The following is a 16415-nucleotide window of genomic DNA, read 5'->3' on the forward strand; positions in this document are numbered from 1 at the left end:
TTGCGTTTGGACAATCAGTCTCTGACTGCCAGGTTGTAGAGGACAGGAAAAACCTGGAGAAGGCCACAGAAATCCAACACAGTCCAACTGCTACACAGATAACAGGATGACACCAAAAGTCTTCTGAAACAGAGAGTAAATCATACATATTAATCATAAAGTACATTATAGTATATTATATTATAAAAATAATATTATATTAGAATATATCAATCCTTAAAAAAAGAATGAAGAGTTTCTCTCTAAATTCCCAGTTATCATAATCATGACTCGGTATTAAAATTTTTCCCAGTGATGCTAAACCAGTCAGATGAAGTACATCCAGTTAAATTACTATATTGTTTAATTTACTGGAAATCCCATGATACTGTGATTCTTTTCCACCTTACCTTTAGTTCCATTGTCCAATTTCACCACTCATGAACTTCAAATGTTGTTGATAAATCCATACAGGAGTTCTGTGGTCAGTGACCGTCTTGGTCAGCGTCCTGTTCTGTCTCTGTCGGTATCTGTGTGTGTCCACATCTTTCTCTCCCTTTCCTTCTATGCATCTCATTACATGCAGCAGTAGGGTTGCCTAAGAGACCAGGCCTGAAAAGAGAACATCTCTTGTACTACAATACATGGAGTAAGTGACACAGGATTGGGGGGTGGGGGGTCGAGAGAGAGGGAGAAAGAGAGAGGGAGAAGTACTGACAGGTGGATGGATACAAGAATAACTACATTGGTTTGTCTGGCTATGCTGCAAATAGTCAATCAGTTGGAGAGAGTGTCTCAAGCCCTTGAGTCGGACTTATAAAATATGACTTGATGATATGCTGAGCAACTTTTTCCAAGACCTTATATTGAAGTTGTTAATAAAATTAGCTTTTACAATCAAATCGGAGTTGATCTCTGACATATTACAGATAACAAAGAGAACACCTCTGATTTCAAGAATCAAACAATCTATCTATCCATCTATCTATGTATAGGCCTTATATATATATGAATATGTATGGATTACTTAGGTTTTCATGTAATGAAGTAAATTTCATGTCAACAGCACCTTTAGAAACATATGGTGACGTGTTCAATACTTATTTTACCTGCTGTGTACATATACATACATACATACATACATTTATATATATATATATATATATATAATATATATATATATATATATATATATATATATATATATATATATATATATATATATATATATATATAGTGCCCTCCCTCCATAAGTATTGGAACAGTAAAGACAAAATTGTTTTGTTTGCTGTGGACTCAAGAAATCTGTAAATATGATTAAAAGATGAATATAAGACAAAACTACAGAATGTCACATTTTATTATTGGCTGCACAAACACAACGATGTTTTTACCAGCTAAGAAGATCAGCACTTTTAGAGTTTCATCTCCCTATCTGATGTGAGCATAAGTATTGGAACAGTTGCCTCACAGGTCTTTCTAAGTGTTCAGCTGTGTCCTGTTGCATAAATTCTTCAGATATTAAAAGCAGGGAATGTGTCTTATCAGTTATATCCATTGCTTCTGCATTCTTAGTCTTGCATTCAATGATGACACACACAAACCAGGATGAAGATGAGGAAACCGACAACGAAAGAAAAGCAAGCAATTTGGATGCTAAAATAAACAAGGAAGTCAATTAGAACTATAGGAAAAACAAAGGGCATGGAGAAATCAAGAGTTTGGAAACTACCGGCGACATCAGCAACCAACGACGACCTGATCGGCTGAGAAAAACAACAGTAGTTGATGACAGACAAATCATAAAAGCGGTGAAAATGAACCCTAAAATACAAGTCTGTAAAATAATCTACAGTCTGCAGGAGAATTTGACACAGAATTACAGAAGCTACACAGCAAGATGCAAACCTCTGATCAGCACCAAAAATAGAAAGGCAAGATTCTTCACAAATGTGAGCCAGTAGAGTTTTGGAAAAGAGTTGATGGACCGATGTGACAAAGATTAACCTTTATCTGAGTGACTGGAAAGCAAAAGTGTGGAGAAAAAAGGGAACTGCAAATGATCCTAAGCATACAACCTCATCTGTAAAGCTTGGTGGAGGTGGTGTCATGGCATGGGCATGCATGGCTGTCTCTAGAAAAGGACCTCTTCATTTTAATGATGACTTAATGTATGATGGCAGTAGCAGAATGAATTTGGAAGGGTACAAAATCATCTTGGCTACCAATATTCGAGAAAATGCCACCAAACTCATTAGAAAGTACTTCATATTGGATCAGGACAATGACCCAAAACACCCTGCCAGTTCAGTCAAGGGCTTTATCAGGGCAAAGAAATGTAAAGTCTTAGATTGCCCAAATCAATCTCCAGATTTAAATCCGATTGAACATTAATTTCACCAGCTGAAGAGGAGACTAAGGACATAAACTCCCCAAAACAAGCAACAGTTGGAACTGGCTTCATTAAAGGCTGGGGAAAAGCATTTCAAAGCATAAGACCAAGAGTCTGGTGATGTCTATGGGTTGCAGACACACTGCTCTGATTGCATGCAAGGGATTTGCAACTAAATATTAGCTTTTCATCTTTTACATCTGCCTTAAATTCAACTGTTCCAATACTTATGCTCACACCAAATAGTGGGATGAATTCTAAAAGTGCTGTCCTTTTTATTTGGTAAAACATTTATGTGTCGAAAGACCTAATAATAAAGTGTGACATTCAGTAGTTTTGTCGCATATTCATCTTTTAATCATATTTGCAAATGTCTTGACTCCACAGCAGAGAAAGCAATTTTGTCTTTACTGTTCCAATACTTATGGAGGGCACTGTATATAATTGGTTTGATAAATAAAATATATGTAGTATGTAGGTGTATTTAAGACAATCTGTGTGAATTTCACTTTTACTGTTCTTCAACTTAAACATAAAACATGTTATAGTATATATAAAATATGTATAAAAAATAGCATTACATCTTTGATCCAACTGCCTTGGCCACTAACCAAATACAGTAAAAATTTAGTTTTAATGTTATTCATTCATGCTTGATGGCAGCACATGACATTATAAATTAACATGAATACAAATACATTTCTGGGAACTTGGTATCTGTTTAGACTGATTAGATTTTAAAATGTTTTTCTTTATAGTGGACACTCTTATATGTCGTTGTCACAAGTAGTCATTTGAACAGACCTTTAATTGTAAGTATTACACTTTGGTGCACAATGACTTTTAAATGATGCCTTAAATCATGTAGCTTATTGAGAAAACGTCATTTTAGTTCTCTGAGCTTTTAGGAATAAAATTTGAATCTGGCATATGATAGAATGAGCAGAAAAACACCTTGACATACATTGAAGAAAGGACACAAGCCATATCTAGTGTCCAAAATATCAGAGATATGGACACTCTTGGGCCGGTAAACAACCACCTAGTGATGCCTTAGAACCCATTCAGAACACCACAGTTACGCCTTATCAAATACTGGAAGAATATACATTAAAATATACTTTAAATGTTATTTTCTTCACTTGAATTGTTGATTTCTTAACTGTATTCCCAAGCTCCTCTAGTGTGTTGACTCGTTGGGGTTAGTGACTCTAAGTCAAATCACTTCCTTTATGAAATGTTCCTTTAGCAGGACAGCACATATATTACCACTGACCACTGTGTTGCCATGGCAAATTTCACACAAAAGGGTGTGGCGTGGGAAAGACTCTCCGAGGTCAGGAGTGAGGGTCAGGAGGTCAGGGATCACCAGCAGCTGGACAACACACAAGAGGAGAGGAGGGTGAGAAAAGAGCAGGGGGCGGTGGGACTGCAGCTGCTGACACAGGGGCTTCAACAAGACATTAACATTGAACTGCGCAATAATAAAGGATATTGATGAGGGTTTGTGCGAAATCCATGGAGCGGTCTTTAGTTGACATGCCCAGATTTGCAGAAAACCCGCTAATGTGTAACGGTCCATGCCTATTAACAAGAGTGATTTTGTGACATCTGTTTCGAACTCTTATTGATATTATGTACCATGTTTATGTGAGATCCAGGGCATGCAGGATGTCCCAGGATTGCTTCCTGAAAGCAGTGACAAAAATCTATCATGTGGAATTCAATTCAACATATAATATTAATTTATAACAATTGAATATATAATATTTAACAAAACAGGTTTGTTACAACAACAAAAAAACAAACAAACAAAAACAAAAGAAAACAAACAAACAAAAAATATTTTTTTTTAAAAGGAAGAAATTGTAATATCTGAAAATCCGATTTGGATTTTAGGGATTAAAATGTGTAAAAAAAAAAAAAAAAAATGTTTTACTCTGCAAAATTCACAACCATTATAATTCAATTCAAATCAAAATGTAGTAAGGGAATTAATGTTGTGGCAGGATTGATTGTGCATTCCAGGCAGAGATGACTGTGGTCTGAAGTACAAATGCAGGGCCAGGTTGCTTTCTTTCAGGAAGGAGTGAAGGTGAGGTCAGCCATGCTAAGGTCAGGTTGACATATTTGTGGGGTTTGTCCTTGGGGGTCAAGGGGAATCAGCCAAATGAACAACTGAGGGGAGAATGGCAATATGCAAATGAATAGCGAGATGGTCCATTTGGCTGCTGATTTACATTCCCATATGTCCTCCATGAGAACCTGCATTGTCTAAGAGTAATCAGATTTCTATGAAAATGTCAGTACACAATCCTAACTCAGTTTTTATTGAGAGTTTTAAAAGCAAAGAACATCTCGTGCAGTGGATTGTAGAGATGCTAGAAATGCCAAATAAATAAATAAATTAATTTAAAAAAAAAACTTTTAGATGCAATTAAATGGACTTGAATGACTGCACTTATGTAAGACAGAGTTAAATTACAGAGCAAATATCTAAAATTTAGGGCACAGTATTGGCAGAAAAGGACAATTTTGTTTTCAGCTCATACTCATTTTATTTCCCATCTGTCAAAATTAGCCATATGCATTTTTATTTATTGTGGAATGTCATACTCTAGTCAAAAAGTTTTGGATGCAAAGAACCTATGATCTTAAATAAAATTTCTTAAGTGAAAATATGTAAGAAAATATGTACACTATAAAAAATAAGTTTCATTTTAACTGTACAATTTTGTAAAAATGCTACGGAAAAAAACTATTAATAGGTTAACAGTAAGTTTCCGTACTATATACAGGGAAAAACTGTAAAAGATCTAACCAGACATTTCATGTAATTTTAATTTTACAGTTTTTAGAAGTAAAAAAGAACAAATCAATGTATAATATACAGTCAAAAACTGTAAACTGATATTTTATCACAAAAAAGATTTGAGTTTATCACAGACCCCAGTTTGAAACTCTAGCAACTATAGGTCTCTTGTAATAAGCATTAACCGTTCTATAATTGCATAGATGAATTTATATGAACCATCACGCATTGCAGGTCTCAAAAGCCTCCAGAAACTATGCTAATAATGTAGAAACAGCTATGTTAAAAGATTAATCTGAGTTTAAGTACCTCAGTTTTTTAAATTTTGAGTTGTTCATATAGTATAATGACTTCTCAAATATCAAAATATCTGGGAAAATGTAATTTTTGATTTGATATAAGTAAATAGTATGGAAGACCGTTTCTAGCGTATAAGTGCCATGTAAAGTAAAATGAAATCTAAGATTACAAGATTAAAAAAAGTCATATTATTTTGAGAATAAAGTCATCATTATTATCAAAGTATTTTGATGTTAATGTTGCATCTTTGAACCATGTGTGACAATGACATTATATGATATGTTAGTTCTTATCTCTCTAGGATTTAATGTTTGTAAAATGTGAAAAAAGAGCACAAATTGCTGGTCACTGCAGTGCACGATTTAAAATTAGGTTTTATTCTGTTCATTACAAAATAATAATAAAAAAATAAAAAATATTAATAATAACTGGGAATACACTTCTAAAAATGCACACCAATAAAACTGTAATTTATTTGTTGAAATCAGGAAGCCATAAAAAGAATTCCTTTCTATTTATTTATTTATTATTATTATTTTCCTTTATTCAATAAAAATTGTTATATCATCACCATATGCAAAAGTCACAAGTCCTTAAACTTGGAAGCCGTAGATAGAACACATATTTATTTTCATTAAACAACATGAACTATAATACACTATTTTAAATGACTCATGTCCTTTATTCATTAAAATGTATTGTATCAACATAAGAAACACGGCAGTCATTAAAATTTAAGGCTAATTTCAGGGAAAACCTAAAAACCAAAGGGAAAAAAGAAAGTAACTGATATTTTAACATCTATTATTAAATAGCAATGTAACACATTTGCTGGTAATGCTGTAAGTGAGTACTTCCAGTCGTGACATTCTCTACTCTGTCTTAAAAATTACATTTTTATCAAGGTAAAATCTACATATAGTTCACAATGAAAATATTGTATAGTATAAAACATGTTGAAGATTGGCAAACAGGCTGTTAATTCATTAATTGATCAGCTATTTCCTAACAAAAATTGTGCAGGATAAGATTTGAACTCATTTGTATTGTGATTAAAATCAGAATTTGTTGTAAATTTATTTGTGAATTTACAACATAATTGCAAGTATGGTTTTGTAAAACAGAAATTGGTTTGATTTTCTCTGTTTTGTCAGGTATGGTTAAACAGCCATTAAACACTACATCATTTTACAGATAACTTCAAAAAAAAAAAAAAAAAAAAAAAAAAAAAAATTAAAGAGTTACTTGAGTGGTTTATAAAAACACCAATATCCTCTTTTCTCCATAAGCCTTTGCTACTGTATGTGGGTGACATTGAAATTATCAGTAATAGCTGTCATTTTCAGAATTACTGGGTGAGTTGCATAAAGCCAGTAATCCTCCAATATTCTCCCTCAAAGTATTTATAGGGCCTGGTGCACCATCACTATAGAGGAGCCGATTCCCAGCAATATTTACAATTGCCATCATCACATCTTCCATGGACTTTACTACAGGCTGCCAGAGGATGAAACGCTGTGTTTGTTTCTCCAGTACAGAGACTCTTCCACTAAGAACACTCAGAAGGTTCACAGTTCTCCTGACCACTGCCTGAATTTCAGCTGTGCCTGTTAGATGCTTTTGAACCTCTTCAATATTCCTCTCAGTCCTCTTCAGTGCTTCATTGGCCTGCTCAAGTTCAGCCTGTGTCTTAGAGATTATTCCCTCGTAATGAAACACTTTTGCAGTCCAGTTCCTCACTTTAGACTCACAGTTTTGTTTCTCCCATTCAGCATCTCTCAAGGCATTTGAAGCTTCTTCAAATCCCCGCTGTCCCTCACTTATCATTATTGGACCTAGAGAACAGACATTTTTTGAATACATGTCAGCAAAAAAAAAAAAAAAAGAAAAAAAAAATTCACAAATTGTTCATTTCAAAATGATGGTAAGAGTAATGTAATACTCACCAGCAATCCATCCAATAATTGGTATTGCAAGCAGTGCTGCCCCTGCAGTTGCTACATCATCACATGTGTTCATTCTGTCTTGATGTGCTCTTATGGCATAATTTGCTGATTCTACACTTCTTTTAGCCTGCTCCAAAGCTGCTTTGGAATGCTCCAATGATTCCTTAGCTGACTTCTTCTTTATGCACAAATTATCCATTGCCAGACTTTTCTCCTTTTTCTGCTGCTCAATATTTTGTTTCTCTCTAAAAAGCTGCTCCATGCTTTCATCTAAATATCCCAGTTTTTCTTTAATCATTGTCTCTGATGTTTTCAGGCACTGCTCAGCATCCTCAATATGCTTCCTAATCTGGTTGTAACTGGAGCATGTGTCAGTATTGGGGCTGATATGTGCTTTCTTGAGGGACTCGATGATGTTACAGATAGAGTCAATTCCCTCATTTAGAGGCCTAGTAACTGCCTCCATAGACTGTACATCCTTCACACTGCAGGTACTATTGTAAGGGGAGGCAAAATATTAAGTATTAATACATACTTAACCAAAGTTAAAACAGAATATTTGAAGGTTTGTTTGCTTTGCGTTATAATGCATAATAAAGTCTAAAGATGCAGCAATTAATAGATAATTATTATAATGTATTATAAATGTGGTAACAATTATTCATGAAATCATACAATGCATTATAAGTGCTATGAGTAAAATAAAATAAAATTAAATAAAATAAAATAAAATAAAAATAAAATCCTGAATATTTTCTAAGCCCAAGGCCATCCAAGATGTATATGACTTTCTTTCTTCAGCTGAGGAAGAAATACACATTGATCAAATCCAAGGCAAGCATATATATATATATATATATATATATATATATATATATATATATATATATATATATATATATATATATATATATATATATATATATAATATATTATCCTGAAAATGACTGATCATTTTGCTAGAAAATACCCTTTTTGTTGGCTGGGGTCATGTGAATGGTCTCACTTTATATTAGGTGGCCTTAACTACTATGTACTTACATTTAAATGAATCATTTGATACAATGCAGTTATTGTGTACATACATGTTTTTACATTATACTTAGATTTTAACAAATACCTGCATGTAATTACATCTGTAATTACATTTACACTCTTATACCTACCCATACCACCCAACCTGCCCCTAACCTTACCCGTATCCCACCTCAATAGCAGAAGTGTTTTGCAGTATGAACACAATAAGTACATTGTACTTTTTTTCTTTTTTTTTTTTTTTTTAATGTAAGTGCATAGTAGTTAAGGTCACCTAAGTGGAACCATGTGAATTTACTGCCTAAAACTGCCTAAATATTTATTTTGGACCATCAAACATCTGTGCTGAGCCCTGTTCACTTGCATTAGACAGAAAAAAAGTCTTAGAATGTTTACCTCCGAAACCTTAATTTCTCTTCAGCTGAAGAAAGAAAATACCATATACAGGTGCTGGTCATATAATTAGAATATCATCAAAAAGTTGATTTCACAAATTCCATTCAAAAACTGAAACTTGTATATTATATTCATTCATTACACACAGACTGATGTATTTCAAATGTTTATTTCTTTTAATTTTGATGATTATAACTGACAACTAAGGAAAATCCCAAATTCAGTATCCCAGAAAATTAGAATATTACTTTTTAGATTTTTAGAAATCTTGGCCAACTGAAAAGTATGAACATGAAAAGTATGAGCATGTACAGCACTCAATACTTAGTTGGGGGTCCTTTTGCCTGAATTACGGCAGCAATGTGGTGTGGCATGGAGTCGATTTCTATGGGGTTAAGGTCAGGCGAGTTTGCTGTCCAATTAAGAACAGGGATACCATGGTCCTTAAACCAGGTACTGGTAGATTTGGCACTGTGTGCAGGTGCCAAGTCCTGTTGGAAAATGAAATCTAAATCTCCATAAAGTTATTCAGCAGCAGGAAGCATGAAGTGCTCTAAAACTTCCTGGTATATGGCTGCGTTGACCTTGGACCTCAGAAAACACAGTGGACCAACACCAGCAGATGTCATGGCACCCCAAACCATCACTGACTGTGGAAACTTTACACTGGACCTCAAGCAACGTGGATTGTGTGCCTCTCCTCTCTTCCTTCAGACTCTAGGACCCTGATTTCCGAAGGAAATGCAAAATCAGAGCACATAACTTTGGACCACTCAGCAGCAGTACAGTCCTTTTTGAAGCAAGACGCTTCTGACGCTGTCTGTTGTTCAAGAGTGGCTTGACACAAGGAATGCGACAGCTGAAACCCATGTCTTGCATATGTCTGTGTGTAGTGGTTCTTGAAGCACTGACTCCAGCTGCAGTTCACTCTTTGTTAATCTCCCCCATATTTTTAAATGGGTTTTTTTTCACAATCCTCTCCAGGGTGCGGTTATCCCTATTGTTTGTACACTTTTTTTCTACCACATCTTTTCCTTCCCTTCGCCTCTCTATTAATGTGCTTGGACACAGAGCACTTTGAACAGCCAGCCTCTTTTGCATTGACCTTTTGTGTCTTGCCCTCCTTGTGCAAGGTGTCAATGGTCGTCTTTTGGACAACTGTCAAGTCAGCAGTCTTCCCTGTGATTGTGTAGCCTACAGAACTAGAGAGAGACCATTTAAAGTCATTTAAACCATTTAAAGGTGTTTTGAGTTAATTAGCTGATTAGAGTGTGGCACCAGGCGTCTTCGATATTGAACCTTTTCACAATATTCTAATTTTCTGAGATACTGAATTTGGGATTTTCCTTAGTTGTCAGCTATAATCATCAAAATTAAAAGAAATAATCATTTGAAATATATCAGTCTGTGTGTAATGAATGAATATAATATACAAGTTTCACTTTTTGAATGGAATTAGTAAAATAAATCTACTTTTTGATGATATTCTAATTATATGACCAGCACCTGTATCTATACACTGGGGGTTAGTAAATAAATTAGGAAATTAAAATTTTGGGGTGAACTATTCCTTTAAAGACATTAATCCACATTTAAATGCTATATACAGCACAAAGAAATACTCATGGAAAACTTACTCATGCCTGTGGAATTGGGTCATTTTTCCTGTTACACACGAACACAAAAGGGACTATCAGTAAGCTTTTTAACAATGAGTTATGACACAACAATGAAAGTAATAATAATTGAACTTTTGTTGTCATAGATTTTATTTTCTAATCAAATTTAACAATTTAAGTGCAGCATTCAATATCATTAAATAAAGTGTTATTTATAGACAATTTTAGTTTTAGGACTGACCTTGAGTAAAAAAATATAAATGTAAATGTATATTTAAATAATATAAAATAAAATATAAACAAGATAAAAAAAAATTATTTTTTTTTTGTTATTCAGAACTAAAGAATACAGCTATATTTATTTTGCATACATTTTTACTTAGTCATTCCTTCATTCAGAATTTTATTTATTTATTTGTTTGTTTTTACTTCATCAGAATGGTATGGACTTTTGTAGAATTGGAAAAGGCTAAACCGTCTAAAAACAAACAAACAAACAAACAAACAAACAAACAAACAAACAAACAAATGGTTGTTTGGTCTCTTCTGAGTATGATTTTGACTGTGACCCATAAACGAAGAGCACCAGAGGACTAGTACAAAAACTCATGATTCTATAAATTCAGTGCATATCTTATATACTGTTGGTGATCTATTACCAGAGAATTTATAGTATATAAACATGCTGAAACATATTTGGCATTCACACAACCAGTACATATATAAAGTCCATTCAGCTATTTTTTAACTCCTAGTGTTTCAGTCAATTTTACATCCTTTCAAAATCATCATTATTGCATGGTTTTAGCTATAACTACTTTCAATATTTCAACAAACCTGATAATATAAAGACTGCAATTTAAGTGCTCACCTCAGTTTGACTCCTAATGACCTTAGACTCCTAAAGAGTACAATAAACCTAACACTACAGTTTAAGCACCATTTAAATTTTAATTTAAAAAAGTTTTTAAATTGTGTTGTAATGTATTTACACAGATTCAATACATAGTTTTGGTGCTGTTATATAATCAGTTAATTTAGATGTTACTATTTGAAGCATATATTCATCTACAATTTTTTTTGTTATAATTAAGTGATTTATTGTAAATATATTGTTAACATATACCATATAGTCACTTAACAATAAACGTGATACTTCAAAATGTCTGTAAAGAAAGTAATGAAGCAGAATTTGTATGACAACCATCCATAGCATATTTGATCAAATTCATATTGATCAAACGATCCTAAATGCAATTGCCTTACCCTGTTCAAAAGTGAGAGCAATTTCGTCAAGTCAAAAGCTCTGTTAATGCTGAATGAATGAATGCTTCCGTTTTTGTGCCTTGTAGTTCTACAAAAGATCCCACTCACAACCACTGTTGTGTAGCCACTCCCCTGCTCTTAGGCACCCAAACTGGCAGCAATGTCTCTTATGGCCACATGGGGACAGACTTTCTGGGGACAGACTGGGTTCATACATTTCATGAACTAAGCAAAAATCTTTTTTTCTTCTAGACTTGTATGGGCAAAATTAAATTTGGCTTAGGCCCAGTTTCACAAATGGGGCTTAGCTTAAACCAGGACTAGGCTTTAGTTAAATTAAGATATTTAAGCAACATTTACAAAAATGCCTTAGAAGAAAACATTACAGGTGTGCACTGAACAATGACACTGAAATATTTTAAGATATGTCAGAGCAAGCTATTTTCAGTTGAGACAGCTCAAACAGCTCAATGTTAGGTCAGGCCACACCTGCTTCACCACCATCACACTCAACACCAGCGTACCACAGGGCTGTGTGCTGAGCCCATTCCTCTACTCCCTCTACACCCATGACTGCAAGCCTATGCATGGATCCAACTCCATCATTAAGATTGCAGATGACACCACAGTGATTGGCCTCATCAGAGACAACTATGAGACTGCCTACAGGGAGGAGGTACAGCACCTGGCCTCATGGTGCACTGACAACAACCTGCTCCTTAACACCAGCAAGCCAAAGGAGCTCATTGTGAACTTTAGGAAGAAGAAAGGAAGCACGCATGACCCCATCCACATTAATGGGATGGTTGTTGAACGTTTCTCAAGCTTTAAGTTCCTGGGAACCACCAACTCGGAGGACCTGTCCTGGACCACAAACACCTTCAGTCTGGTCAAGAAGGACACTGAATAAGGACACTGAAGAAGAACCAGCGGTCTTCAGCCATCCTGGTGATACTAGTTGTATCACAGCCTGGTGTGGAAACTGCACAGTTGCTGACCGTGCTCACACTACACAACAAGATTTATTTTCATTTATGTGACCGGGGAATTTGATTTACCACCAGAAACACATTTAGCGGGTTCACTTACTTTGTAGTTTATTCATTTAATATTTGATTTGTTCTGAAAAGTTTTCCAAGAGCGTACAAGAAACTGTTCCGGCTCACCACTTTCACAAAATAGACTGGAAAAGAAGGAAAAAGTAAAACAGATCTATTTTTGAAAATAAAGGAAACAAAACAGAGAAGGATACACAGAGCTGGGGATGCAATTTAAATCTCACAGCTCTATATTTCTCAGTGTATACTTATTCCTGATGTACTAGACGATTTTGTTTCACAGTCCAGTTGCTGTAAGCGAAAACAAAACTCTTAACCATCAAAACATGGCACTACAAAAATACAGCTGTCACACAAAAATACAAAAAGAAAATACTAAAATACAAAAAGAAATACTACAACAACGAAATGTTGTGATACACTACAGAGAAACTACCACACTAAAAACGCATGTGGTATCACACAGTACTATACAGCAAAATAAGGCACAATACGGCAGTGATAATACAAAAAAAAAAAAAAAAAAACAAATCAATAATATAATAATACCAACAAACAAAACATCAATTAAAAAAAATAGAAGGAAATAACACACACAAGGATGAGCTCCTATTTCACACCTCACATTCACCTTATGAGGGCTGAAATCCTCAACATAATGATATACACTGTGTAAATAATCAGATAATGCATCAAACACACATGAAACATTTGCAAAATGTAAAAGTGTAAGACATTTTGTAATACCACAGTTGAACAGGCTTACATAACGTTATAAATATGACATCTCTTAGAAACCGCACAACAACATATATCCAGGAATGATATTTAACAGGAAGATTAGCAGGAAATACTATATTTACCATTGGATGGCCTTAAATATGTCACCGATTACGGAGAGTGCGCATCTCCCTCTCGTTGTTCACTGCGCATCCCCCAAAAAGGTCTAACGAAGACAGCACATGCGCATTTCCCATGCATAATGCACACAATACCAGCTACTGACAACGAGGAAAATACAGGTATTCACTTTTTCTTCTGACTTGGTAATTTATAGAAAACAGCAAATAAAACTAAAATAAGTTTAACTATGCAAAGGGGGAAATAAACTTCTATACTTTTTACCACTCGGTTACATTCCTCCTTGCAATAAGTCAGCATCCTTGATGACTCACTCAGTTATAAATTCAGTATTCATGGCATCTCGTAACGCCTTCTCAAACAACGCAGTGCCAATACTGGTCAGCACTTGAGACACCATATTTGTGCTGATGCTTACTGCATAACAAGCAGATCTGGGTGCATGGAAAGGATTTGTGTGAACACCCACAGTTGCACGCTTACGTCTGTGCTCAGCTGGAACTAGTACTTCTCTCTGAACTCTGTCACACATTTCACCAGTTTTGAACTCCAGAGACTGGACAATCTCATCTGCAACCTCTACATTTAAGGCTACATCATCAGTTTCTGCTAAATCTCTAACAGTGTCAGATAGTACTGGTACCTGGTTACCTTCAGAGCTGTCACCTCCCGACTCCAAAGTACTGGGTGCCTCTGAGTTAACTTGAGTGTTGGTGGCCTCTCTTACAGAAGGTTGCACCACCTCCTCTGCAATATCTGGCTCAGAAGTGTCATTCTCAACCATGGTGACCTGCTCTGTGTCTGGCTGAGATCTATCCTTACTCCTAGGCCTAGGAGTGGGCACGGCACCTGGACACAACTCTGACCGGTGAAACCTTTTTGAGGGCCCTCCCTCTTAAGGTTCCACATTGTAAGTCGTGCCTATTACTTCCACTACTCGGTACATGATTGGGCTCCAGGCATCTTGAATCTCGTTCCTGCCAGGAAACCACTGATGCAAATACACCCAGTCACCCACACCAACCTGGGGACAAAATGGCTTCTCATTCAACCGAGTCACTCTTTCTAGAGCTTTTTCCTCTTCTGAGTACTCCCTATTTTTCTCATGGGTATACCTCAACCTCTCCTGATGAACAGATAACTAGTCTTGTTTCCCCTCAGAGACTTCCTCACCACCCAGCAATGCATCAATGGGCAGATGCGGCTGTACCCCAAAAAGAAGATAATAAGGGGAAAAAAACGGTAGTAGCATGCGGAGTCACATTATATGCATGGACTAACTCTGGCAAGTACTCAGGCCAACACTGTTTTCGTTCCGGGGTTAGTGTACCTAACAGGTTGTGAAGCGTTCGATTGTATCGTTCACATTGGGCATTTCCCTGTGGCCTTTAAGGGGTTGTACGGGTCTTTTTCACCCCATAGAGTCTGCACAGCTCAGCGATTACCTCACTTTCAAAGTTTTGACCTTGACCGGAATGCAACCTCTCCGGGACGCCATACTTCATAAACCACTCCTTCTTTTGGTCTTTGGTGGGAAATGCCTGTGTAAACTTAGTGAAAACGTCTGTAACAACCAGAACATTTTCACGCCCATCAGAAGCAGGCTCTAGGACAGTAAAGTCCACCTCAATCACTTCAAGGGGCCTGGAAGCCAAAAATGCTCTCACAGGGGCACGGATTTTGGGCTGCGGTATCTTTGTGAGAATGCACCGTTGACACTTTTTTACCCATTCCTCCACATCTTCATGCATAGACCCCTGCAATGTTTGTAAACATTCGGTTGCTAGGTTATGTGCGCACGTAGCATGGGGTCAGAAATAATGGCGCGGCTAATATACCGACATATTGTGTCAAGTTATGCACGGTCTTTGCCACCACAGGAACGGGAACAGTCCCATAAAAAACTTGTTTTAGTTAATGCCAATTGTCTGCCTGATCCCGAGCTCATAACAGAATGGGTAGACAACGTCAGCAAGTGGCCAGATATTCACTGGCCCGCCATATACATCTGGTAGACAGGCCGAGTGTTTACACGCGAGAAAAACTAAGAGCCTACAAATCGCTACACGCTTATAATTACGTAGTCTGTGGGCATGTCCAGACGGTTTTATATAGTGATATAGGTGATGACTTTTGTGTGTTAAAAGCAGAGGTTTTACCGAGCCAGTGCCAAGGGAAAAACACCTCTATGTACCAAGCCTGGGTTGTGATCAACAAGCGGGAAGGCTACATCCATACAGCAAATTGCACCTGCATGGCAGGGTAACGTTAAGTATTTACCATTGGAGACAGATGCACTGTAGGCTGATTTCCTTGACGTGATGGTTTCATTTCCCTAGAAAACTGTCATGACTACTAATCACTTATACCCTGCATCCATCACCTTTCCTCTAGGGTACCTACTGCTAAACTAAACGTGTGTCTGTCATTCCACCAGTTAGCTCGGAGATGCGTGGAAATCGCGTCAGTGCGTGATGAGGTCCAAAAAAAAAAAAAAAAACTCGGACATTTCATTAAGACACAAAGCACACGGTTAGAACAGACATAGATAGTAGCCAACTTAAAAAAAAAATTCATAGTAGACATGTTAATAGTATTTAACATTAACACACTATCTAATTCTCCACTACACAACAAACTGCTGAGAGCAAGTGTTTTTTTTATTTTTTTTTATTTTTTTTATTTTCACTTTTCACAAAGAAATAACATCCTTACAGAATTGTGATAATATAATGACAATGACAGGTAAAC

General features: G+C 35.9%; 1 protein-coding gene across 1 annotated transcript; it reads right to left on the reverse strand.

Annotated features, from left to right (window-relative positions):
* Positions 1-6721: 6721 nt before the first annotated feature.
* On the reverse strand, positions 6722-11828 carry LOC109094382. The gene is made up of 4 exons (XM_019108110.2): positions 11746-11828; positions 10498-10525; positions 7430-7923; positions 6722-7318 (listed from the first exon to the last, which is right to left on the reverse strand). Exons 2-4 carry the CDS (start codon positions 10518-10520, stop codon positions 6807-6809), a joined length of 1029 nt encoding a protein of 342 aa, XP_018963655.2. The 5' UTR covers positions 10521-10525; positions 11746-11828; the 3' UTR covers positions 6722-6806.
* Positions 11829-16415: the final 4587 nt, after the last annotated feature.

This window comes from Cyprinus carpio, chromosome B16 (assembly GCF_018340385.1).
Source record: "Cyprinus carpio isolate SPL01 chromosome B16, ASM1834038v1, whole genome shotgun sequence".
Taxonomy (NCBI): Eukaryota; Metazoa; Chordata; class Actinopteri; order Cypriniformes; family Cyprinidae; genus Cyprinus; species Cyprinus carpio.

Excerpts from the sequence above, each read along its gene's own strand:
- LOC109094382 (XM_019108110.2), bottom strand. The coding sequence starts at position 10,520 with ATGACCCAATTCCACAGGCATGA. Across the intron at positions 7,924-10,497 it reads ACCCAATTCCACAGGCATGA|TACCTGCAGTGTGAAGGATG; the intron begins GTAAGTTTTCCA and ends CCCTTACAATAG. Across the intron at positions 7,319-7,429 it reads AATTATTGGATGGATTGCTG|GTCCAATAATGATAAGTGAG; the intron begins GTGAGTATTACA and ends TCTGTTCTCTAG.